Source organism: Manis javanica, chromosome 10 (assembly GCF_040802235.1).
Source record: "Manis javanica isolate MJ-LG chromosome 10, MJ_LKY, whole genome shotgun sequence".
In the NCBI taxonomy this organism is placed as follows: domain Eukaryota; kingdom Metazoa; phylum Chordata; class Mammalia; order Pholidota; family Manidae; genus Manis; species Manis javanica.
Window position 1 is genome coordinate 51,103,264 of NC_133165.1, and position 25,746 is coordinate 51,129,009.

Here is a 25,746-nt window from a genome sequence, read left to right on the forward strand (position 1 = left end):
TCCAGGAAGTTGTCCATTTCTTCTAGGTTTTCCAGCTTGTTCACAAAGAGGTTTTCATAGTATTTTCTGATAATTCTTTGTATTTCTGTGGGGTCCGTTGTGATTTTTCCTTTCTCGTTTGTGAGTCTGTTGATTTGTGTTGAGTCTCTTTTTCTGTTAATAAGTCTGGTTAGAGGCTTATCTATTTTGTTTATTTTCTCAAGGAACCAGCTCTTGATTTCATTGACTTTTTTCTATTGTTTTATTCTTCTCAATTTTATTTATCCTCTGATCTTTATTATTTCTCTCCTTCTGCTGACTTTAGGCCTCATTTGTTCTTTTTCCAATTTCGATAATTGTGACTTAATACTATTCATTTGGGATTGTTCTTTCTTCTTTAAATATGCCTGGATTGCTATATACTTTCCTCTTAAAACTGCTTTTGCTGCATCCCACAGAAGTTGGGACTTTGTGTTGTTGTTGTCATTTGTTTCCATATATTGCTTGATCTCTATTTTAATTTGGTTGTTGATCCCTTGATTATTTAGGAGCATGTTGTTAAGCCTCCATGTGTTTGTGAGCCTTTTTGCTTTCTTTGTACAATTTATTTCTAGTTTTATACCTTTGTGGTCTGAGCAGTTGGTTGGTAGAATTTCAATCTTTTGGAATTTACTGAGGCTCTTTTTGTGGCCTAGTATGTGGTCTATTGTGGAAAATATTCCATGTGGACTTGAGATGAATGTGTACCGTGCTACTTTTGGTGTAGAGTTCTATAGATAACTGTTAGGTCCATCTGTTCTAGTGTGTTGTTCAGTGCTTCTGTGTCCTTACTTTCTGTCTGGTGGGTCTGTCCTTTGGAGTGAGTGGTGTGTTGATATCTCCTAAAATGAATGCATTGCATTCTATTTCCTCCTTTAATTCTGTTAGTTCACCTATGTTGGTGCTCCTGTGTTGGGTGCATATATATTTATAATGATTATATCCTCTTGTTGGACTGACCCCTTTATTATTATGTAATGTCCTTCTTTATCTCTTGTTACTTTCTTTGTTTTGCAGTGTATTTTCCCTGATACAATACTGCAACACTTGCTTTTTTCTCCCTATTGTTAGCATGAAATATCTTCTTCCATCCCTTGACTTTTAGTCTGTGCATGTCTTTGGGTTTGAGGTGAGTCTCTTGTAAGCAGCATATAGATGGGTCTTGCTTTTTTATCCATTCTGTAACTTTGTCTTTTGGTTGATGCATTCAGTCCATTTACATTTAGGGTGATTATTGAAAGATATGCACTTATTGCCATTGCAGGCTTTTGATTCGTGGTTACCTAAGGTTCAAGATTAGCTTCTTTACTGTCTTACCATCTAACTTTACTTATTGAACTATTATAAACACAGTCTTATGATTCTTTATTTCTCTCCCTTATTCTTTCTCCTCCATTCTTTATATGTTAGGTGTTTTATTTTGTGTTCTTTTGTGTTTCCTTTGACTCCTTTTGTGGGTAGTTGATTTTATTGTTCTGCCTTTAGGTAGTAGTTGTTTGGTCTGCTTTCTTTGCTGTGATTTTATTTTCTGTGGTGACATCTATTTAGCCTTAGGAGTGCTTCCATCTAGAGCAGTCCTAACATACCCTGTAGAGGTGGTTTGTGGGAGGCAAATTCCCTCAACTTTTGCTTGTCTGGCAATTGTTTAGTCCCTCCTTCCTATTTAAATGATAATCATGCTGTATACAGTATTCTTGGTTCAAGGCCCTTCTGTTTCATTGCATTAAAGGTATCATGCCATTTTTTTCTGGCCTGTAAGGTTTCAGTTGAGAAGTCTGTTGATAGCCTGATGATTTTTCCTTTATAGGTGACCTTTTTTTTCTCTCTGGCTGCCTTTAATACTCTGTCCTTGTCCTTGATCTTTGCCAGTTTAGTTATTATGTGTCTTGGTGTTGTCCTCCTTGGGTCTCTTGTGTTGGGAGTTCTGTGTGCTTCCATGGTCTGAGAGACTATTTCCTTCCCCAGTTTGGGAAAGTTTTCAGCAATTATTTCTTCAAAGACACTTTTTATCCTTTTTTCTCTCTCTTCTTCTGGTACCTGTATAATGCGAATAATGTTCCATTTGGATTGGTCACACAGTTCTCTTAATACTCTTTCGTTCCTGGAGATCCCAAAATACTTTTGATCTGTTTGTGACTTGACATATTTTTGCATATAGCTTTTATTCAGTTCATTCTTATGATTTAGTTTTGGAAAACATTCCCTGTTTCAGATTCAGTAGGGAAGGATGAGTCAGTGGGGGAAGAGCTTTTCCCTGCATAGCTCCTGGAAGCTGCTATATAATCAATTGAGTAATAACGGTGTTCTGTGCTTTGGCCTCCTGTGGCCTCCTTTGGGAAGTTCCCACAGTAAAACAAATCAGGCAGCAGTGTTGTCCTAATACAGCCAATATCTCATGTGTTCATAGGCCAAGTCCTGGCACATACTCTTCCTTACTCTGAAGTGCTGCTGCTTTGTTTTTTCCTTCAGGATGAGGAGAGAGAGGGAGGCTTAAGTGTGTTCCCAAGGTCCAAGGCAAATCTGGTTGTATCATTAAAACTTCAGCACTGTGTGGCTCTTTTTGCATGTGGTTTAAGTGGGGTGATGTAATTACAAGACTGGTTTTGACCTTAGCTTGGTGGATAAAGTGAATTACACTTGCATGTTAACTTGCAGAAAAACAGCATTGTCATTAAAATCATTAGAAGAAAAATGTGTCAAGAATATTTTTCTTGGACTGTTTGTGGAGTAAGCCACCAGCCTCTTTCACCTCATAAATTTGTAGTATGTTGGCTTTAGTAGTGAGGACTTTAGGGGTCTAGTCCAACCCCCTCATTTGAAGGAGGCCCAGGGAAACCATGTGACTTGTTCAAGGTCACAAGGCTGGTTGGTTGCAGGCTGTGACTGGAACTTCCTTATTCTCAATCTGGTGCTTTTTCACTAGACAGTGTTGCTGAGCATGTAATAATGAAGTCTCTAAATGTCTCCATTGTTTTTTCCCCAACTTTTGTTTTTCTGTTTCATTGTAAAATATTTGATCATTTTAGAAATTTAATTTAGAAAGTAAAAAGTATGTCATCCTACGTATCTTAGAACTAAGGGGTACTAACTTTAACACTCTGTTGTATATTCATTCCTATTTTTTTCTGTGCATATACCACATTTACTTTATAAAAATGGAATCATTTGCATACATTGTTCTTTACCTTTCTGCTTATTTACTTAGGAGATCTTTTCATGATAGCCCAAATATGTGCAGCTCATTCTTCGTAATAGCTTTATAATTCCAGTAGGGATGTAATATATTTAACCAGTTCCTATTGTTGTACATTAGAGTTGATTTCATTTTTTTCCCAAATACAAAAACCCATTTTTTAACTTGTAAAGAAAATTCAGTGATGGAGGAGAAAATCTTGGAATCAGATGTGGACTCACTCCTCTCTACGAGACTGAATAGTTGAATAATCTTTGGCAGGTCACTCTACCTTTCTTTAGTCTTCCCCCTGTGAATCAAGGGGGCTAGACTTTATAGTCTCCTGAGTTGCTTCTCCACCAGAACTTAGAGGAACTTAGAGGATTTCATGCCATGGCATTCTGAAATCAGAGTGTATAGTTACACAACTACAGTAGATGTTACACTTCCAAGACTCTTATTAAAGGCAAAGAACATGGGCTATCTGAGATGTTTCAGAGCCCTCCCAGATCACTGCAAGTCCTGACTATCTGGATAAGCTCAGAATAGAATTAGGAGATGAATTGGTACTGACTTTCTGGTTATCCAACTATTTTCATTTTTCCTATTTTTAGATTGTATTAACAGAAATGTACTATGATGGTTTCCACCGTTCCTTTTGTGACACAGACGACCTGGAAACAGTCCATGAAAGTGACTGCATTTTTGCCTTTGAGACTCCAGAGATTTTTAGGCCTGAAGGAATTCTCAGTCAAAGAGGTAAATGAGCATCTGTTGGCATAAGAGTTTACAGGTTTAACAAGTGACTACCCTTTTACATGTCTATTATATGATGGTTTAATTTTTTTTTAATTGTGGTGAAATACACGTAATACTTTTTTGTAATGGTATAAATTTTGTGGTAACACATTTCCCTAGAAGACAGTCTTACTGTTTTAGGCAAAGCTATTTTCTTTATTTCTAGTCTTTTCCTCTTGGCACTTGGGACAGCCCTCCTGTGAGGCTCAGGACTGACTTATGACCTCCTTCAAGTGACCTCTTTGGCATCTTGTAATAGCACTCAGGAAGGTATATTATGCTTTAGCGTTTTTAAAATTTGGTTTTGTTTTATATTTTGCTACTGTCTCTGATGCTTAATTTCTATTTTGCCTTAGACTGTTTTTTTGCTACTTGCTTTGAAAAACTGTGCATTAATAGGTGGCAAAAGAGAGTAAAACTCCGGATAATGCTATTTCTTTTCCTGCCGCTTGGGCTGTGGTTTACAACTAAGCCTGTCTCACTACTGTGCTGGGAGGATTTGGGGGCTATTTCTGATTTCAAGAGTTGCCAGGCAATTCAGGCTTTGTTCATAGCCTCAGTGTTCTTCAAGGTTCTGGGTCTCCTGCTTTTTTGCTGTACTCCAGTGGTTAGCAAAGCTTCAGTGTCTTTGGGAATTGGTAAGAAAGGCAAATTCTGGAAATTCAGACCTACTGAATGAGAAGACATGGGGGTGGAGCCTAGCAATCTTGTGAACAGGTGATTCTGATGTACAATGAACTGCTCTGCTCCACCCAGCCTTACCAGTGTTTCTACTGCCGTGGCTTTTAGAACTAAACTTCCTTACTAGCCCCCACTTTTCTTTTGGATCCATTCCCTGACTTACAGCTTTCACTGAATCTCTATTTAGAAGTCCTACAGGCATTTTACATTCAGCATTTCTTTCTTAGACTGACTCTTCCTGCGTTTCTTCTGTGGAATAATGGCACCACTGTCCTTCTCTGCACCCAAGCTGAATCCAAGCACTTCTTCCTGACATTTTGACTTCTTCCTTAAAATTCACTTAAATTTGATAGAACACTGCTCACCGTTCCTTCTTCATTTTACTGCCACTGATGCAGCTCAGGCCAGTGTGGGGAAGTTGAGGTTCCTATGGCCAGGATCCTCACTGAACTTAAACCACCTGATGATGTAACTGGCCTGTTGCTAGGCTACCGCTTACACACCTTTAGGCAATAAATATTATTGCACTGTATAGAGAGCTCGGCCCAGTGCTCTGGGCAGAGGCAGAGATGCTAGTGCTTGACCTGCCAACGGGAGAACAAGCCAGGTAATAAACCCTTTCATCCCAAAGAATGTTTGCTGTCATTTTCTTTGGTCACATTGAATCCATAACAAACTTGCCTGGGACTGAAACTCATTGGCAAGACAGCCAATCTCAACTGGGCTTTTCTGGTAACTCTTTTAGTAGTATCCCCTGTGCTTCCTCCTGTTCACTTCTTTCTTCATGGTGCCACCTCACCTATTCTGACACAATTCTGATCATGCTTGTTTGACTTAGCAGTGGTTCCCTTTTTCCTAAGATTGAATCTAAGCACCTTGGAAGAATGCATGGCCCCTCATGATTAGGCCCTTGGCTTTTTTTCCAGTCTCCCTCTTATATTCCACCTCCTACCCCTTGCTCCCTGTCCAAGTTACTCTTTAGTTCTCAAACATGCCCCATGCTTTCCCACTTTCCCACTGTTTGCTCTGCTGAGAACTCCTTTCTCCAGCTCCGGCCTCATTAGTTACTACTTTGTCTCCTTAGGCATATTTCCCTGCAATCTCCCCTTCCCACCCCATCCTAAGCAACCACTGTTCTGTTTTATGTCTCCAGATTTCCCTAGTCCTGGACTTTCATGTGAATGGAGTCAGGTCATATCTGGCTTTTTGTGACTTGATTCTTTCACTTAGCATGATGTGTTAGTGTCTATCCTCATTGTGGCATGATCAGTACTTCATTCCTTTATATGTGTATACCATTTTGTTCATTCATCCACTGATGGACATTTGGTTTGTTACCACTTTTGGCTATTGTGAAATGCTGCTGCTATGACCATTCATGTTCAAGCATTTGTTTGAATATAGTTTTCAATTCTTTAGGAGTATACACACCTAGAAGTGGAAATGCTGGGTCATATGGCAATTCTATGTATAACTTCCTGAGAAATTGTCAAACTGTTTACCAGAGCAGCTATGTCATTTTTTATCCCACCAACAATATCTAAGGGTTGCAATTTCTCTGCATTTTTGCCAACATTTATTATTTTGTTTTTGATTATAGCAAACCTAGTGGGTGTGAAGTGTTATGCCATTGTGGTTTTTATTTACATTTCCCTAATGATAAGTGACGCTTGTCATTTTTCATGTGTGTGTTGGCCATTTGTATATCCTCTTTAGAGAAAATGTCCGTTCAAGTCATTTCCCCATTTTTAAATTGGGTTGTTTATCTTTTTGTTGTTGAATTATAAGGTTTTTTTATATGCCAAATATTAAACCTTTATCAGATATGACTGCAGATATTTTTTCCCATTCTGTGGATTGTCTTTTTACTTTCTTGATAGTGTCTTTTGATGCACAAAAGTTCTTAATTTTAATGAAGTCTTTTTTATCTTTTTTTCCCCTTTTGTTCCTAATGCTCTAGGTGTTATGTCTAAGAATCCATTCCCAAACTCAAGGCCATGAAGATTTACCCCTGTGTTTTTTTCTAGGGGTTTTATAGTTTTAGCTCCTACGTTTAGGTCTTTGATCTATTTTGAGTTAATTTTGTATGTGGCTTGAGGTAGGGGTTGAACTCCATTCTTGCACGTAAATATTCAATTGTTGCCAATGCCATTTGTTGAAGGGCCATTCTTTCCTCATTGAATGGTCTTGGTGTCCTTGTTTTAGTTCCTCTTTTCCTTCACCTCCTACTTCCAGAGGTCTCTGGTGCCTCTGATAATTCTAAACCCTTTGGTAATTCTGTATATTGGTTTGGTCAGCTTTCTTCACTGCCAGCTTAGAATTCAATTTTCTCTGGTCTGCTCATCTTTACATTAGTGTTTTCTAGTTAGTCTGTTATTTGAGTTTTCATTCTCTTTTGACTTAGGAGCATTTTGTTTGTTTTCTAGTTGCATTTTCATGCAAGTGCTTTTGTTTGTTTAAAGTGTTTTCTAATTTTAATTGAAAAAAATACCCATTCATCAACTTGTCCAGAAAGCCTTACCTCACTTCCCCTACCTCAGGCTTGCTGACTCCTGCCCTTCTGTGCTCCACTCATAGCTTCTGCTAATTTCTGACACCAGCATGTGGTGTGGAAATGGTTCTGTTTTCTCCTCTATCCTTCCACCACACTGTAAAGTTCTGTGCAGCTGGGACTATGTTTTGCTTTATCTTTCTGTACCCAGCAGTTGAGTGTAGTTCCTAATACATAGCAAAAGCCCCACTAATGGTCATCCAACTTAAAATTTTTCCGTGTCTCTCTTCACACCCTGACTGCTAATGGCTGACACTGAGTTTCTGTCTATAAGTGAATTTGGTGAGGTCCAAGGTTATCGTATTTTAACCAGAGAGTACCTTTGTTGGAAGGGTATTCCACTTCCTGGATATGTGTTGGCTTCTGTTCTAAAGACCTTATAAATATTTTGTTTGATATGTGGGAGGCTACTACTTTACAGATGAGGGAGCTGTGACTTGGGGAGGTTAAGTAATGGCCCTGGTCCCACAGCTCGTAGTAATAAATGGGCTGCTCTTTGGACGTAGAGCTTGATTTCTGCAGTTGAGTGGTTTTCCCTTATCTCAGTCGGGATCTGATCACTTTCAGAAAGGTCTTTTCAGCCTTACATCTGCCAAGAATCAGAGAAATGAGGTCATGCATTGTCTCAAATTCAGACTTCTCTTGTTTTCATTTTTTCGTATCAGAGTTTAAAATGGTTGTGAAGTAAAATCTGCTGCTCTTCCTATTGTGTTTTCTTTATGGTATTTAAGCTTAAAAAGATTTCTTCCCTCTAATAGCTCAATGAACATTACATTTTTTCTTTTTTTCTAAATTCTGTGTTCTTTTTAAAAATTCTAATTCATCTGGAATAATTTTAAATTGCTATATTGCTGATATACCTTAATAGGTTTGGCAAGTCTCATATTGCTGAATATTCAGTTTATTGCCAGAATTCTGCTATGAATATTTTTGTGTAAACCACTTTATTTTATTCTCCTGGATGAGTATTACTGTTTGTGTGTGGGTGGTCATGGTAGTTGTGGTGGTAGAGGGCTTCCTTCTTTAGTTCTCCAGTTGGATATTATTTCCTTAGGTTGTACTTCCAAAGGATTGAAGAAATGGACAATTATTTTACTATTTTTTGAGGTATAATTGATATATATGTTACTTTCAGATGTATATCGTAATGATTTGATATTTGTATATGTTATAAAATGATCACTCCAATAAATCTTAACAGCTGTCACCATAGTTACCAAAATTTTTTTTTCTTGTGATGAGGACTTTTAAGATCTGCTCTCCTAGCATCTTTCAAATATGCAATATAGTGTTATTAACTACAGTCACTAAGCTTTACATTACATACCCATGACTTACTTATTTTATACATGGAAGTTTATGCCTTTTGATTCTTATCACCCCTTTTGTCCCCCTGCTGCCTCTGTATCTGTGAGCATGGTTTTTTGTTTTATTAAATTCTACATGTAAGTGAGATCATGCAGTATCTGTCTTTCTCTGTCTGACTTCATTTAGCATTATGCCCTCAAGGTCCACCCATGGTTTTACAAAGGCAAGGTTTCATTCTTTTTTATGGTTGAGTAGTATGCCATGAAAATAAAAATTACTTAGTTAAGGATTTATTGAGTTCCTACTACATGCAGGACATTGTGTTAGATGCTTAATTGGCTGAGTAGATCTGATTGCCTGAGTGCTCTGTTTTGGACATTTCTGAAGACCTGGTTTTCAGCAATGAGTGCTGGGCCTATCAAATATTTTTGTTCACTTAAATATAGGTTGGCCTAGCTTAGGTGATTATATTAAAGACAACATGTCCTCTAATGACAGTCTGTCATTTATCTTTGTTTCTCATAAGTCTGGCTTGTTTATGAGGGAGAAGAAACCATTATTGGAATGTTGAAGGTCTTTCCACATTTACTAGTCTTTATTTTTATTAAAAATTTTTTTATTTGGTTGCTGGTTGGATGGTCTTACTTTGCATTTGTCTTGGTGGGTCATCTCTGCAAACTTGCCTTAGTAAATTATTAGCTAGTACTCACTGAAGTGAAGAGTTTTAATTTTCAGTTTTTAGGATAGGTAAGGCTAAAGGAAATAATGGGTGGTAAAGAAATTATTTCAGTGGCTAGATGAGTAATCTCAAAGCAGATCATCTCTCCTTTCAGTTGCGGTTTAAACTACATAACGACAACTTCTTAATATTTCTGTTGGATAAATTTATTTGTAATGAATGAATGAAAAGAATTTTGAAGAGGTAAAATAAGCTGGTTTTTTGTTCTAATTTCAGGAATCCACTTAAACAACAATCTAAACCACTTGAAATTTGGCTTGGATCCTCACAGACTGTCACCTACACAAACAATAGCAAAGCAAGGGAAGATGGACTTGCCCCCGACAAGAACAGGAGGCGACAAGATTGTTTTGTTAGTATGCAACCGAGCCTGCATGGGGCAGCAAGGGAAAAGGTGAACACCTACTTATTTTCCAGGGAGTAATGAAACTTAAAATGTCTAGTATTTTCAAACATTTAAAAAAGTGTAGATGAAAAATGCTTTTAATAGTTAATTTTCATTCTGATATTTAGGAAGAGTGTATATAAGTTGACCTGATTTTGAGGAGTTGGGAGGGGGAGAATGCAAAATTGGGATGATAGAATCTGAGTTAGAAAGGCTTTTCAAGCTCAGCTAGTTTTTTAAGGCTCATCTCTTGTGTTTATTTTCAGCTCAGGCTTCTCTCGGGGCTCTGGACCTGTAGACTTATATCCAGCTATTTTCTTAACAGCTTTCTTTCTTTCTTTTTTTTAAAATAAGGTGTCATTGATATACAATCTTATGAAGGTTTCACATGAGCAACGCTGTGGTTACTACATTCACCCATATTATCAAGTCCCCCCCACATACCCCGTTGCAGTCATTGTCCATCAGTGTAGTAAGATACCACAGAGTCACTACTTGTCTTCTCTGTGCTTTACTGTCTGCCCCATGACCCCTGTACATTATGTGTAACAGCTTTCTTTTTTTTAAATTCACATGTGTACTTGGATGGTATGTGTGCCTCCATCCCAAACTAAACTCATTGTCTTTCCCTATAAAACCCAGCCCTCCGGTATTTCCTGTCTCAGCAAATGGCACCTTCAGCTGCTTAAGCAGAAATTTAGGAGTCAGAAATCTCTTTCAAATCTGTCTGTTTCTTTGTAAGAAGTTATGGGAGTTTTAGACTCTTTCAAAGTAGCTTTAGCACAATAGGATGTAACTTGAGTAATGGCAAGATATGGATATGTTTCTCAGAGAAAGAACTCTGTTTCTAGTATTTGTCAGGGTAGTATTTATATTAGCCTTTTAAAATTCTGCTTTGAAGTAAATTCCTTACTTAAGGATGGTAAATAACAAATGCAAAAGTGTTGGTTTTTGTATTTATGATACTCATTAACAAATACCTCAGTATTCACAGTGTCTTGGACACTCTTCTAAGCACTGAGGATGCAGCAGTGAAGGAGACAGACTTGTGTTCTTAGGGAGCTTACATCCTAGTTAGGACAGACTGACTATAAACAAGCAAACACATTTAACTTCAAGCAGTCATTACCACTATGAAGACACGAAAGCAGGCTAGTATAATAGAGCGTGCCGGCGGGGGCTGGCCAGCTGCACTAAAAAGAGCGTCCCTGGGGAGGCAGCAGCTGGGCCAAGCCTGAGTGAGGAGAGTTGTGAGCCTCTGGGGAAAAGGTTCCATGAAGAGGGACTTGAGTACAAAGACTAGAAGGAGCTCGGGGTGTTTAAGGGACAGAAGGAAAGGCAGCTTACCGTGTTTGTATGAAACAAAGAACTTGTAGAATCCCCTCCATGATGGTAGTCTCTTAAAGCCATTGTCATGGAAAGCATGGCCAGCTGATTTACACGTGCCTGTAGCTTACTGCACACCACAGTTGCTTAGGTGGGTAGGTCCACTGTTGAGCTCCTCTGTGAGTACACTCGTGCTTGTTAGGAACAGGTTTCTTCGTGGTCTTAGCACTTCTGATTCTGCCTGAGTCAGGATTTATCTATTTGCTCATTCATTGATTACTATTTTCTAGGCACTGGATGTTGGGGCTACAATGAGAAATGTATCACAGTTCCTGCTATCAAATGACTTAGTCTGTTGGTGGAGGCAAAAAAATACACAGACAGTATCTATGGCAGAGCAGCTTGGTGCAGATGGCACAGAGAACAAGTCAGCAGGGTGCTTCCTGGAGAGGAGTCCCACCCCGTCCCCCCACACCCCCTGCTATGGGTCTTGATGGGATGAGTAGGCAGCAGCCTAGAAGAGAGGTGGGGAGGGCATTCAGGCTGAGGGAACAGAGGCCTGGGTGGGAAGTAGTTTGTATTCAGGGCATACAGGTAAGCGTGAATGGCTGGAGCTTGTGGGAGTGAGGCTAGTCCAGTGGTTCTCCATCTTGGCTGTGGAACCACCTGGGGATCTCCTAGAACATCTCGAGCCACATATCAGAGTGATTGCAACAGGGTCTTAGGGGGCTACACTTGGGCATCACTGTTGTTTAATGCTCCTTTGGTGATTTCAGTGTGCAGCCAAAGCTGAGAACTACAGCACTGCTTCTGATTCTCTTACTCCTGAGAGCCCAGCCCTGGCAGGGGTCATGTGGCCTCTGCCCTAGGCTGGGAGCTGACTCGCAGTGACACTTGATTTGCCAGGGCCTCCCTTGTCAGATCACCAGGATACTGCTGCCTTCCTGCTACCTTCAGACCCTGTCTGTTCCTCTGGCCCTTAGCCCCTTCCTTATATGTTTGACCCATGCAGATTGCCAAACTCATGTCCATCACGTCCCCCCACCGAGCTTCCTCACCATCGCCACTATTCCTGTTCTTACTTCATACCTTCTCTAGAAGCCATTTTGGTGTATGATCTGTTAAGTTTCACATAGAAACCCAAGCTTCTCTTGTGACTTTTTCATCCACTTAAGAGAGTTATTATTAAATTTCCTGTTGTTTTATTTTGAGAACTGTTCTCAAACCAATTATTAGTGATTCCATATACAAAAATCATGAATAAAGAATTACAGTATTAAAGGAATTGCTGTACTTTTAAGGCAATTACAGTATTTATGTGTGGTAGATTTGGACTGCCCTTTGTGCTACACTTAGAGAAGACAGTAGCATGGGACCTTCTGCAAAAGGAAATCTTGGAGAAGATGAAGTATTTCTTGAGGCCCACGGTTTGCATTCAGGTGTGTAAGCGCTTTGAAATCTAGTACTGCATGCCTTGCATACGCAGAGAAGAAACAGGTATTACAGTAGAGTTTGAAATTCAGACCTCTGTGCTTAGGGAGGACTAGATACTGAGCTGGACCATTGGGAAGCCCTAGGTAGCAGCTGTGTTCACATTTTCAAGACTGAGGACTTGTCCCTTATTTTTTAAATGGAGCTGATTACCACAGGATTTTTCTTGAATTGCTGGATACTCCTTTGTAATATTTGTCTAATAAAGGTTAGCACGTGATCATCCTGGAGAGGTTTTGTAGAACATTTGTCTACATTTTTGAGATTATGATTACAATGTTAAGGTAGCCTTAGAAGACTTACATTAAGTTAATGTTCAGCTAAAGGAACATATTACTAGTCTTGCCTAACACTGATCTGTAAATTGCATTTGGGTAGATTGTATTTAAAGTGTGTCAAAGTGACTCAACAGCCTAACAATACTATATATATAGAGAAGCATTTTTGCAAAACAGTTTGCAATTCTGCAGTAGAGAGACCACTAATTCTCCTTTGATATTTGATGGCAGGTGTGTCCGTTCAGTTTGCGTGTGGTCAGTGTTGTTGGAATAACATACTTGCTGCCCCAGGAGGAGCAGCCCCTGTGCCACCCAACAGTAGAAAGGTAAAAAAGAAAAAAAAAAAAACACCTTCTAGTATTTTATTTATGTTCATGTGTAATTTCTAGTGATGTAGTGATGTCTGGTATAATTTCCACATAAGTGTAGTAGGTTCTTTAAGCTCATTTAGAAATTAAGTACTTACTTTACTTTTGATTCATATTTGAGTATATGATTTTTTTTGAAGTTGCAAAACTTGTTGTACTCCTGTTAGGAAGCATTTTAATGTATGGCCTAATACTACAGATTAATTACACTTTCATATTTATTAAGATTGAATTTTTCCAAAGAAAAATTCTAACCACACTGCCTTGCTCCTTGAAATCCTTAAATGGTAACCTGTGGCCTAAAAGAAAAAAAGCCCAAGTTCCAAGTGTGTGAGGTTTTTCTCAGTCTGAGTCCTCATTACTTCCCTTTTGTCAGGCCTTGCTCTTCTCCCTGCCATCTTGAACCTTCAGCAGTGTCGAAGTCCTGAGGATTGTTTGAATGTACGATACTCTTCTGCGTGTGCCTTAGCATGTGGTTTCCTCTATTGGTAATTGCTCTCTTGGCACCTTTATGTACTCTGTCCCTCCTTCGCTTTCCTGGTGGAATTAGTCACTCTATTCTGCTATGCAAGTATGTATGTGCTTTCTGCATACTGGTGGCCTATTACAACACTCTGCTGTACTAGTGAAATAATAAGATGTGTGTATGTGTTTGTATACACTATGCATATATAGATACATAAAAACTCACATTATTGTTTTTATTACAATGATAGTCTCAACAAATAATACAGTGTTTGCATTTCAGGATTCCAAAAAGGTATACAACATGGTTGTGTTTGAATGCAGCTTACTGTTTGGTTTTAGAAATGAGTTAATAGAGAATCATCCAAAATACTGTGGAGCATAAAAAATATTAGATGACTAAATATTGACTATTAATGCTGAAAAAGTTTCCCAGGAAATGGCGATGAGCTTGGGAACTCAGGGTGGGGCTTTACGCAGGAAGGAGGTTGAACCTGAGTGGTGCCTTGCAGAAAGGGCACAGTTTAGGACACAGGCCAAGGACTGGGTGTGGCTTATAGGGGCAGGTGGAGAGAGGCAGGAGCAGACTTTGTTCTCAGAGGGTCTTTTGTCCAGTCTCTATTTGGATTGGTGAGCAGTTGGACAAAAAGCTGGAAAGGTCATAAAGAATATTTATAAGTGATCGTGGACAGCCTTATAATGTGATCCTAAATTTCTTCCAATCTCTTTATTTCTATATTGGACATTTTAAGGATTTTTCAGTCCAATTGTGACCTAGTTAAAAATGGGAGGTTATAGTGGTCTGGCTAGAAACTTGTTTTGATGGGGAATAATGATGAAGATTTTCAGTAATCACATATGGTTTCAAATTTCAGATAGGACATAATAATATTTAAGTAAAACCATTTATTTAGAAAATAATATGTGACTTCTCTTCCTTCTTCCCTCCCTATTCTTAGGGCATTAAAATCTTGTGGGCCAGGTGGAACTGCTCATGTGAAATTAGTGGTAGAATGGGACAAAGAGACAAGAGAATTGTGAGTATTTTTTTACTTAGTGTTTATAGAGTCACTGGTCTAATTATAATTTTAATAGCATACCTTTATTGTTCAAATTAGCTGAAACACATATCTCTCTGCTCTTTAGCTAAGTATCCAACTGTGTTACTAATCCTTTATTTAAGCAGTTTATTATTCTTTCCATTACATTCTGTTGTCTGGATTACAAAAACAAAACCTTAGAACATTTATTTGCTGCTGATGAGATGGAGTTTCATTAATATATACTGTAGGTCCAATTACTTTGATTTTTATTACAGGCCCATTAATCCAGTAAGTTAATGCCAAATGCATGGCCTTAAATACAAAGGATATGAATATGTAAATTAATCATCATAGTTTATGGCCAGTCCCAGAAAAACCAACTCCAAGTTATATTTTGAAAATAACTTTGGAACATAGAAAAGTTGCATCACCACATTTGCTTTCTTAGACATTGATCTTTTTGGTTATGAATTTATAGTCACATTGTGAAGTAAATTGTTATTTTTGTGTCAGTTTTGCAAGATGTTCTCTGATGAATGCTTTTTTTCCCTTTAATTGCAGCTTGTTTGTAAATACTGAAGATGAGTATATCCCTGATGCAGAAAGTGTCCGTCTGCAAAGGGAGCGTCATCATCAGCCTCAAACTTGCACTTTATCCCAGTGTTTCCAACTGTACACCAAAGAGGAACGGGTGAGTCCAGAAGCATTTTGTGGTGGTGAGAGGGAGGGAGCGGGGCATGGCAAGGTGACATGGAGAAACAGATGATGCCCCAGAAAACTCTGCAGGGTTTTTGCATTATGTAGGTTTTGCACTTGTGATGGGCATCTTAGTGTTACTCTTTTCAGGACTTTAACAAAAAATGGTTTAGATTTCTAGGAAACCTCGATTAACTGAAACAGTCTAGAAATGAACCTTTGTAGTTCGTTCTTTTTTTCCTCTTTAATGGTTAATAATAAACTTATTTTTTTGTTTCAATTTAGATATTTCAAATTATTTTCCTTGGTAACTGGAACAGTGATTCTCAGCTGCCCTCAGGCTGTTGATAGTTGTAGTTTAGAGTCTGGTGGGGATAGCTAACTAAAGGAAGCAAAGGTCCTGGGGCAGAAGGGAACTTGACATGGTTGAGAAACAGGAATGAGGCCAATGTGGCTTGAGCCCAGAGGGTAAGAGAGAGAGTTAAGAGAATCTGTCCAGGTCATAAAGTAACCTTAGCATCTAAAGCAGTGCCAGCTCATAGAAAGCATTCAGTACATCTATACTGAGTGAATGTTTATGTGAGTTACTCGGGAAGTTCAGTCATTGGATCCAAAAATAACTGCAAATATGGAAGAGGAGAAGGTGAGACTCAGCAGTAGGCCATGGGATGGTAACTTTGGGATTCATTGTCTGCAAGCTCAGTATTGATCAGTGATGTCATGTGGGTGGCAGCCACTGTCAGTGTCATGTGCCTTAAGGATGCTTTAGAAACAGTGTCCAGGCCTCAGATGGCAGTGGTGTCCTTCTTCTCCTTGCCTTAAATGTTCCCTGTTAAGAGACTGACAAAATAGGGCACAACCAGGGAGAGTGGATGGGAACCCGTGCACGTACACACATGGCATGGCTGAATATGTTTGGACAAAGGAGGCCTTGAGTGGTGTCTAATAGTTACTTTCAGGCATTTTAAGGCCTGTGTGTGGATGAGGGATTGGGTTGAATTTGATCTAAAAAACAGACGTTAAATTAGGATTGGAAATTAAAGGGAGAGTGATTTTGTCTTAATATGAGGAAGAACTTTGTAGCAGACTCCCTGAGAATGGAATAGCTGCCTCCCGAAGTAGCCCCCCTTCATTTGCTAGGCCGCATCAGCTGGACCAGCAATGCTGTAAATGTGCTCCTGCAGTACAGGAGCTCTTCTTAACAATTTATGGTAAGCACAGGACCTGGGGAAGTGTTTTAGGAACTGTCATACCTATTAGATGTCATGACATTGTTATTGCATCTTACAAAAGCATCTAATGTATCTAAAGTATCTATTGTACTGTATTGGAAATTGAAAAACAAACAACAACCTGCTCCTTTACCACAAGCACTGGGGTGGATGGCCACTTGTGTGGACCGTTAGTGTGTCACACAGAGATGTGCACTTACCAGATGACAGCCAGGTCTCTTCAGTCTAAATTTTTGATTCACTTCCATCTACCCAAACTTCTGTCCTTTTCCATCTTCCCTACAAACGTGATTGGTCTCCCTGTCATGAAAAGGATTCCCTCAGTTCTGCTTCTCTCTCAAATTACTTTGCGAGTCTGTCTCTTTTCTGCCTGACTTCTCCATTAGTCGGTTTAGCTCTTTTCCCTCCCTCTCTCCTTCCTGAACCTCTAGTCATCTGTGTGACTTGAATCAGATTTTGGTGGCCCGTAGTTTGCTCAGTGACCTTTGCTTAATCTACACTTGACCTCTCCATGGGGTCTTGCCCTTCTCTCTTCATGGTGTGCATAGAAAGGAATGCTCTGATCTGCCTGTTTTTCTTACCAGGCATCCTCAGTTTCTGGTGGTTTCTCAGCTTTTCTGTTTCCCTTAAAAACAGGCACCCATGGCTTCCCTTACCTCATCATGTAGATGCATTATCTGAACTCCACAGTACATTTTAAAATTCTCACCAGACAAGAATTATTGGCACTTCGAACTTAATATGTGCCCATCCTGACCCTTGCTTGCAGAGATGACATATGTGGATTTGAGGCCTCAGATTGACATTTAGAAAGATATAGCAGTTGATAGCAGGAAGGGAGAGGACTATTTGGAGCAGTTCAGTGCTTGGAGGAGAAAGAAGAATGAAGAGACTTGAAGTCCATATAAGAAAGTAAGTGAGGACTTTAAATTAAGGTGATGTTCGTGGGAATGGAGAGGAAGAGATAGGTATGAGAAATGGCAGAGAGAAGTATTTACCTTTTTAGTCAATCCTCTTTGAGAGATGATCTGTTCAGCAAATGTTTGGTGCCAGCTCTGGCCCGGTGCCACTTTTGATTGTTTTTCCATTGACTCCCATCATGTGTAGTTTCCAGAGAGCGTATGCCCTGGCCAGGAAGTGTGTCTCCTGCAGTCTTGCCTTAAGGTGGCACTTAACCAAAGTCATGCTTTCTTTCAGCTTGCCCCAGATGATGCCTGGCGTTGCCCACACTGTAAGCAGCTGCAGCAGGGGAGCATTACCTTAAGCCTCTGGACTCTGCCTGATGTGCTTATTATACATCTGAAGAGATTTCGGCAGGTAAGGAAATCCTCAGTTAAAGGGTGAAAAGCTGTGACCAAGTTTCTGCTGCCCCCTACTGGTGGGCTGTGTGGGATGCTGTGATGTCCTGCTTGATGTAGTGGTCCTGTCTGTTACATGAACACATCTGCCCCTGGTTCAGGCTCATGTTTTGTTCTTTTCCAAAGCAAAATCTGAGCGCCTAATGACCCTTTAAATCCTAAATGTTTTAGATCATATTGAAGATATCTTACTTTTATTCTTGAGGATTTGCTTTAGATTTGTAAATGTTGTGCTGTAAATTTGGTAAGTGTACTTTGGGATTAAAAAAAAAGTAGGGCTCCTTTTGGAGGCGGGTACAATTCTATTTTTACCTAAAGTAATAATGGGTATTGTCCTTCCAAGGAGCTATTATTTAGTTGGGAAGATGAGTCATAAATATATACAAAGAAAAAAAATCTGCTTTAAGTTGTACTGCTCTGTGAGACAGTTTTTCCAAAAAGGCTTTCTGTTCACCAAGGTTAGGGTTGTCCAGGGCAGCCCCATTGTAAGAGAGGTAAATGGGAGATAAACCTCACAAGAGACACTGAGACTTTACGAAGGTTTGTATCTGAGAGGTTAGGAGTAGGCATTTTCCAGGTGAGCTGGGAGCAGGCCTGCTCACACACATAGACAGAGGGAGCAGTGTGTGCCAAGCCCTGTGGCCTGAGGGAGTGTAGCATGTGCAGAAGACTGAAAGCAGGCCAGCTGTGGGCCTCCGGGCCATTTGGGGAAAGGTGCGAGTTGAGGTGGAAGAGGTGGGTCAGGCTGGTCATCCAAGCAGAGACTTATAGGCAGAGTGGGATTGTGATGAAGGATTTTTTTTTTTTTTTTGAGAGGGCATCTCTCATATTTATTGATCAAATGGTTGTTAACAACAATAAAATTCAGTATAGGGGGGTCAATGCTCAATGTACAATCATTAATCCATCTCAAGCCTAATTCTCGTCAGTCTCCAATCTTCTGAAGCATAACGAACAAGTTCTTACATGGTGAACGAATTCTTACAGAGTGAATAAATTCTTACATGGTGAACAGTACAAGGGCATTCATCACAGAAACTTTCGGTTTTGATCATGCAATATGACCTATAAACCATCAGGTCAAATATGAATATTCATTTGATTTTTGTACTTGATTTATATATTGATCCCACATTTCTCCTATTATTATTATTATTTTTATTTTTAATAAAATGCTGAAGTGGTAGGTAGATGCAAGATAAAGGTAGGAAACATAGTTTAGTGCTGTAAGAAGGCAAATGTAGATGATCAGATGCTCAGGTGTGTGCCTATGGACTAAGTATTAATCCAGGCTAGACAAGGGCAGCAAGACATCCACGGATGCAGAAGATTTCTCTCAAAGCAGGGGGGGTGAGGTTCTGAGCCTCACCTCTGTTGATCCCCAAATTCTCACCTGATGGCCCCCCTGCGACTGTGCCTGTCTTAGGTTGTTCCTCCCTTGAGGAATCTTACCCGTCTCTGGCTAACCAGTCATCTTCCGGGGCCATACAGGGAAATGTAAAGTTGGTAAGTGAGAGAGAAGCCATATTGTTTGCAAAGGTTAGCTTTTTACTTCTTTGCAGATTTATGCCCTGTGGCTTCTATGCCCAGCACTTGTCTCGAGGTATCTTTACCACCTGGAGGAATTATGATACTCGGTAAATTCGATATGAGGCACGAGTGTGATGAAGGATTTTAAGCAGAAACAGCATGACCAAATTTGTGTTTTGAAGAGACCATTCTGTGCTGTGTGGAGAATAAGAGGCTACAAGAAGGAAGAGAGGGAGGTCTGAAGGAGGCTGTCATCCAGGGGAGGGGTGCTAATGGCTCGGAAAAGAGCCATGGCAGGGGAGATGGAGAGACCCAAACAGATTTGAGATGCTTAGGACGTGGTGAAGAGGGAGTGAAAGGGATGACATGTACATGGCCCACTTTACTGTGTAGTAGTAAAGGGTGGGTGTTTGCCTTGATCTTCCATTGGGATCTGCAGGTGGGATCCAGCTGGTGGAGGGTTTGGACCCCAGCCTTCTCTGTCTGCTCTCCTTCCAGACACACCCAACTGATTTTTGCTTTCCATATCCTTTGAAGGCGTGTCATCAGCCTTAGAGCACCCCAGACCCAAAACCATAGTGTTTGCTTTCTTTCTTGTCCCTCTCATCCAGGCACTCCTTTAGCTTGGTTGTACCTCCTGTGTGTGTCCCCTTCTCCCCATTCTTGCTGTCACCCTGCCAGTTCAGACTTTTGATACGTTCCAGCTGGTTACAGTTGTAGCGCCTTTTAACCTGCACTTCTTGTCCTCCCACGTTTTAGGTACTGTGCACACCCACTGTCCACCCACACCTCTGAGGACATCATCTCCTCTCCAAAAGCCCCAGCACTTCCCCTGGACTACACAAAGTCCAGATTCTTTTACCTCACCTTCCTGATCATCCAGGGTGCTTTCTACTTTTCTCTTACAAAATTTTTCTTCTCTGAATAGATCCTTACATGAGCATTATCCATGCCTGATTAATTTTTAAAGCTCCAATAAATGGGAAGTGTTCAGTAAATATCTATTCAGCTGATGGTGGGATTTCAAAGGATTTCCCAATGGGCTTAATAGAAAATACAGATTATCCAAGATTATCAGCTAAATGAACATTGTAAGATAAACCAGTGTTAACTTTTAATGTGCTTGCTGGGGTAGGTGGGGGGAAGGAGGCAGTGCATACAGAAAGGCTGCTCCGTGTCAGCGCTGAGCTTCATCTTATATGTGTGTTACTGCTCCATTACTTTTCATGCCTCTGTGACAGAAGTGTCAGGATGAACCACCTGCAATTGTCATTTTCTAAGTCAAAACCCTAAAAACCCTTTATCAGATAAGGAAATGAAAACAAGGGAGGCTCGTTACCCCATAAATGTAGATCATCGCCTGTTCCACTCTGGGTGATATTAAAACCTATTCCTCCACATAGTTAAAACTCTTAGTTTGTTTCCTTGTGTTGCATGTTCGGGAAACATCCCATAGGTAACTCACACTAGCTCAGCTGATAGGGTCTGCATTCCATGCTAAACTGATCTACCATCTGCTTGCATGAAAATATCACTAGATTTTGTTTTTCTTCTTGCAACAGGATGGAGACAGGCGTATGAAACTTCAGAATATGGTCAAGTTCCCCTTGACTGGCCTGGACATGACACCTCATGTGGTTAAGAGAAGCCAGAGCAGCTGGAGTTTGCCATCTCATTGGTCTCCATGGAGACGGCCCTACGGACTTGGGAGGGACCCTGAGGACTACGTCTATGACCTGTATGCTGTGTGCAATCATCATGGCACCATGCAAGGGGGGCACTACACAGGTCTGCAGCGCGACAAGCTGGCGGGCTGTGCTCATGTTTCCTTCAGACGAGTTTTGCTTGTGACAGGGTTACTTTTGCTTTAGAACCTGACTTTCTCTTCCAGTCAGCAGAGTGCCAACTTTGAGGGCAGTTTTCCTCCTCTGGATCTCTGTCCAAGGACAGATAAATGAAAATTTGACTCCCTTTTCCTGGGCTGGGTCATCTGGTACCTGTCTGACCTGACTGGAGGAGGGGGTATGCAGACAGACGGTATCATCTTTGTCTCACCCACACTCCCCATTTAAAGTTTTGCTCTGCTTCTTTGAGCTTCTAGCCTCTCCCTTATTTGGAGTGTTTGTGAACCACTATTATAGTGTCTTTAAAGTGACTTAGAAAGGTTTTTCTTGATCTTTTGAAGTCAAATTTGCTTTTGCATTTTTAAAAGCAACTATGTTTATCACATGAAATTTAGAGAATAGAGGTAGAAAGAACAGTATCATCCATAGGCTTATCACTCAAAAATAACCATTGGTAACATTTTTAAACACTGATGAAATTTTTTATCATGATTTACCATTTTAACCACTTTAAACTATTAAAGTTTTCTGTTTCAAGTATATTCACATCATTGTGCAGCCATCTCCACTCTCCATCTCCAGACTGTTTTTCATCTTCCCAAGTTGAAGCTTCATCATCCATTAAATAATAACTTCCCTGTCCCCTGGAAACCACCATCCTTTCTGTCTCTGAATTTGAAGATGCTAGGAACCTTGCATAAGTGGAATCATACAGTATTTGTCCTTTTGTATCTTATTTCATTTAACCTAATGTGTTTAAGGTTCACTCATGTTGTAACATGTGTCAGAATTTCCTTCCTTTTTAAGGCTGAATAACATACCATTGTATGTAGGTAGCATTTCAATGTATGGTGTTTCTTTCCAGAGTTTTTCTAGACGTTTTTGGCCATTATTTTACACTGTTGAGATTATACTGGTTTGTTCTATTTAGGTGAACATTTACAGATCACCTCCTGTGTGGCTTGCCCTGGGCTATATCATGCCAGAGGCACATCAGAAATGAATAGGTTCCAACCATCATCTTCCAAGAATGTAATCAAGTGGGGGTATATAGGTACAAATAAAATGAAAGAGCAGTAAGTGTAATTGGTTGTGTGGTGGAAGTGTGAACAGTGGGTAGAGCAGAGGGCCAGAGGAGAGAGTGGTGAGAACATGCTGCAGGGACAGGAGGGACTGTCGGCTTAATCACCTGCTGCCTGCACTTCAGGGCCTATGGGGAAGACGGTAAGCTCCAGAATCAGGGCAGCAGAATAGGTGAAGTATGAGTGGTATGTGTGCATTTCTGCATTCCAGTCACATAGTTAGCATTGTAACAAGTGTTCTGATGTTGATGCTTAATTTTTTTTTATTAACACTATTTTTAGTGACCACAGAATATTCTGTTGCTAGGACTCTAATTTTATATGACCATTCTCCATTATTGAGCATATATATATTGTTTCTGGTTTTCAACTTTGAATATAACACTGATGAGCATCTTTGTGTATGTTTGCCTTTTCTATAGTTAGTTCTGTATTTTCTTGGGATTGAGCCTCAGAAAAGGAATTACTAGGTTCAGGGCATGCATGAACATCAGGGAGGTGTACAGATTTGGGGGCTTCTTGCTTAGACATTGCTGTATGTGTTCTGTGGATGGGAGTTGATGTGAGGGGACCACTGTTAATTGGGTCATTTTTATGGGTGACCAGAATTCGGATTTTTGCATCCTTCACACTCAACATACTTGACATACATTATTTCTCAGGGACTTAACTTTCTTCATCAGTTCAGTGACTCCTCCAGCTAGATCCCAGGGTGATAGTGATTCATAAAAGTAGGGGGAGGTGGGGAGGATGGGCTCTGCCAGTCGATATTGTGAAATATGTGAGACTGTGCCTTAGCATTTAGCATGGAGACTTCCACCAGCACAGTAAAGGAGCCTGTCAGACCCCCACCTCAGCCCTGCACTCTTAGCTCTCTTAACTTCTCTGGGACAGGGGAGGTAACTGGATACAACAATCTTTTATTCTTGAAGCCTTTTTAGTTCAAGTTCTTTCACTATTTAGATGCTGTAGGCCACAGTTATTTGTGAGAGGAATGATCCCAACTTCGAGTGCACCTTCCATGAAACAGTGTGCATTGCCTCTACTTGCCATGGGAAGCACTTTGAAGGAGAAAAAGGAGAGACGCCTTTTCTAGAAGTTATATTAAGACAAAGTTATATTAATTAGATGTTCAAATATATTTTACCTTGTATTATGCTTAAAACCAAATTTAAATTCTGATAGTGTATTTTTTGTATTGAATATTTTGTTTTTTTGGGGGCCACTTATATAATAAATGTTTGTCTAGTTGGATTTTTATCAAAGAGCATACCTGTGCTCTTTGATACTGAGTCTTTGTATGTTCGTGGACTCTTAGAACTGGAGGGGACCTAGAGGTAACATAATTTCACTGATTAGCTGGTGTCGTAACACCTTTGCCAGCATCCCTGGTTGGTGTTCATCCAGCTTCAGGTTTGGTAAAAAATGCATCTTCCATTTGTAATACCATTTCTCAGGAAAATAAGGGCTTTTATGCAGTTTTAGCAACAAATTGTCAAGAAAAATAAGTGCTAGAATTTAGCCTATCATGTTGCTCTTTATGTAGAATAGACTTTGCCAAATGCTTGAAACCCACAACTACCTTGGAGGCAGTACAATCCAGTGAAAGGAGTGTGTTAGAAGCTACACCTCTCTTCCTAGCTCTGTGACCTTAGTCAAGTAACTTTACTCCAACTTGGCAACTGCATTAATGAGCCAGAAGTGGTTGTGCCTGCCTATTGGAGCCTGTTCCTTGAAGGAGCTGGGATATTTTTTTGTATTATTTCCCCTTTCCCGTGTTTAGACCATACCACTGCTTTTGGTATATAAAACATTGAGTCTTAGTTTAGAGAACATTTAAAATACCTTAACATTGTTGAGTTAAAGATGCTTTGTTTTTAAGTTTTCATTTGGAAAGTTTATTTCAATGTATTCTTTATTCTGCACTAGTTCTGGCTGTAATTACATGGTATGCATATGGCTGACTTTGTGTATGATTATAGAACAGTACTTCTCAAACTGTGATGAAGAACCTTTTAAAAAATTTCCAGTCCTTCATGAACCAATAATTTTGTAAAAACATAGCAAAAATAATCACAGCAGCATCAGATAGCTGTAAAAAAATTTTTTTAAATGCTTATCTCAGTTTTGTACTTATCTTGTGGTCTAGCACCAGTCCATGAACAACTTGAATAGCCTTGGTCTAGAAAATACTCCAGAAAATAATGCTTGTAGGAGGAAAAGCAAATAGAACTGTTCTGTAAATACATCATTGAACCTCTGAGTCACTGTGCTCCTTAGTTGCCGTGTTGTGACTGAGAACAGACAGACCATCCTGAAGAGAAACAGACTGAAACTAGCGTTGCTGTCACTATCGCTGTCACTGTCAGCTTCTCTTGGGCTTGATCTCCCCTTACAGTCTTACTCCCACCCCACTCCCGCTCCAGAACAGCAGACACCTCACTAACTGGGTCGTTTATCCTTCAAGCCTGACCTGACACCACTGAGCAAACAATTACTGTTTTACTAGAGCCGTTTGCTGCTTATGTCTCCATTTCCCTCTCCTTCTGGTTCTAGTGCGTCCAGGGCTGTAAATGACTTCCTGCCCTGCAATCATAGATCTTACTCTGCTCTCCTTTTTGGGGACCTGACTCATGTAGCCCTTCCTCGCCTGGGTCCCTTTCATCTCTTGGAGTTCCGTGCTTGCAGATGTGGTTGTGGTTATCTAGGGAGTCGCTCCTGGTTCCTCTCAGGACCTTATGAGTCCTGCCCCTGGGACCATAACTAAACCTGTTCCAGTGTTCAGCTAAATATTCTAGCACTTATTTAGTCTCACCTGAAAAATGTGGGTATTTTTAAAAAGTATAATAAGAATGCACCCCTCTGGATTGAGCTTATACCATTCATACACCCTTACAGGATGATACAGCTTCACAAACACCAAGTTCTTGTCTGTTCTTGCTGGTGCTTGAGTGCTCTTTATTTCTGTCTCAGGGCATGCATTCATGAGCTCAGGTGCTCGATTTGCCTTGCCAGCAGACTTCATGGGGCATTGTTTGCGCTACTCCTGAGGGAAGCAGGGTAGGGTAGAGGTTAGGTGCAAGCCCAGAGACTAGGTAAGCCTGAAATGAGTTGGGGCCTGTCCTTCACCAGCTACATGACTTGGCAAGCTAGTTAATCTCTTTGAGCCCCTGTAAAATGGGAATACTAATAGAAAAAATCTCGTTGGATTAAATGAGATGCTCAGCACATAGTAAGTGCTAGACAAATACTAGTTGCTGCTATTCTTAATATTTCTAGTTCTATACTAAAATATTACAACATGCTTAAATAGGGGTTTCTCAAGCCTGGCACTGTTGAAGATTTGGCTGGTTAACTCTGAGTCGTGGGGCCATCCTAGGC

General features: G+C 40.1%; 1 protein-coding gene across 4 annotated transcripts in view; it reads left to right on the top strand.

The window, feature by feature from the left end:
- The window catches only part of USP31 (ubiquitin specific peptidase 31), a 109,572-nt gene that overhangs the window by 71,285 nt on the left and 12,541 nt on the right, over window positions 1-25,746 (top strand). For 3 of the 4 annotated variants that reach the window (XR_012122261.1, XM_036992350.2, XM_036992351.2), the window contains exons 6-13: window positions 3,805-3,949; window positions 9,484-9,661; window positions 12,306-12,417; window positions 12,979-13,073; window positions 14,540-14,617; window positions 15,185-15,314; window positions 17,749-17,868; window positions 21,002-21,227. Coding sequence is in view for 3 of the 4 variants with exons in the window: in XM_036992350.2 (XP_036848245.1) it covers window positions 3,805-3,949; window positions 9,484-9,661; window positions 12,306-12,417; window positions 12,979-13,073; window positions 14,540-14,617; window positions 15,185-15,314; window positions 17,749-17,868; window positions 21,002-21,227 (1,084 nt within the window). In the remaining variant the exon portion in view is untranslated. The remainder of the gene's footprint in view (window positions 1-3,804; window positions 3,950-9,483; window positions 9,662-12,305; window positions 12,418-12,978; window positions 13,074-14,539; window positions 14,618-15,184; window positions 15,315-17,748; window positions 17,869-21,001; window positions 21,228-25,746) is intronic. The other variant, XM_036992352.2, reaches the window with a different exon arrangement.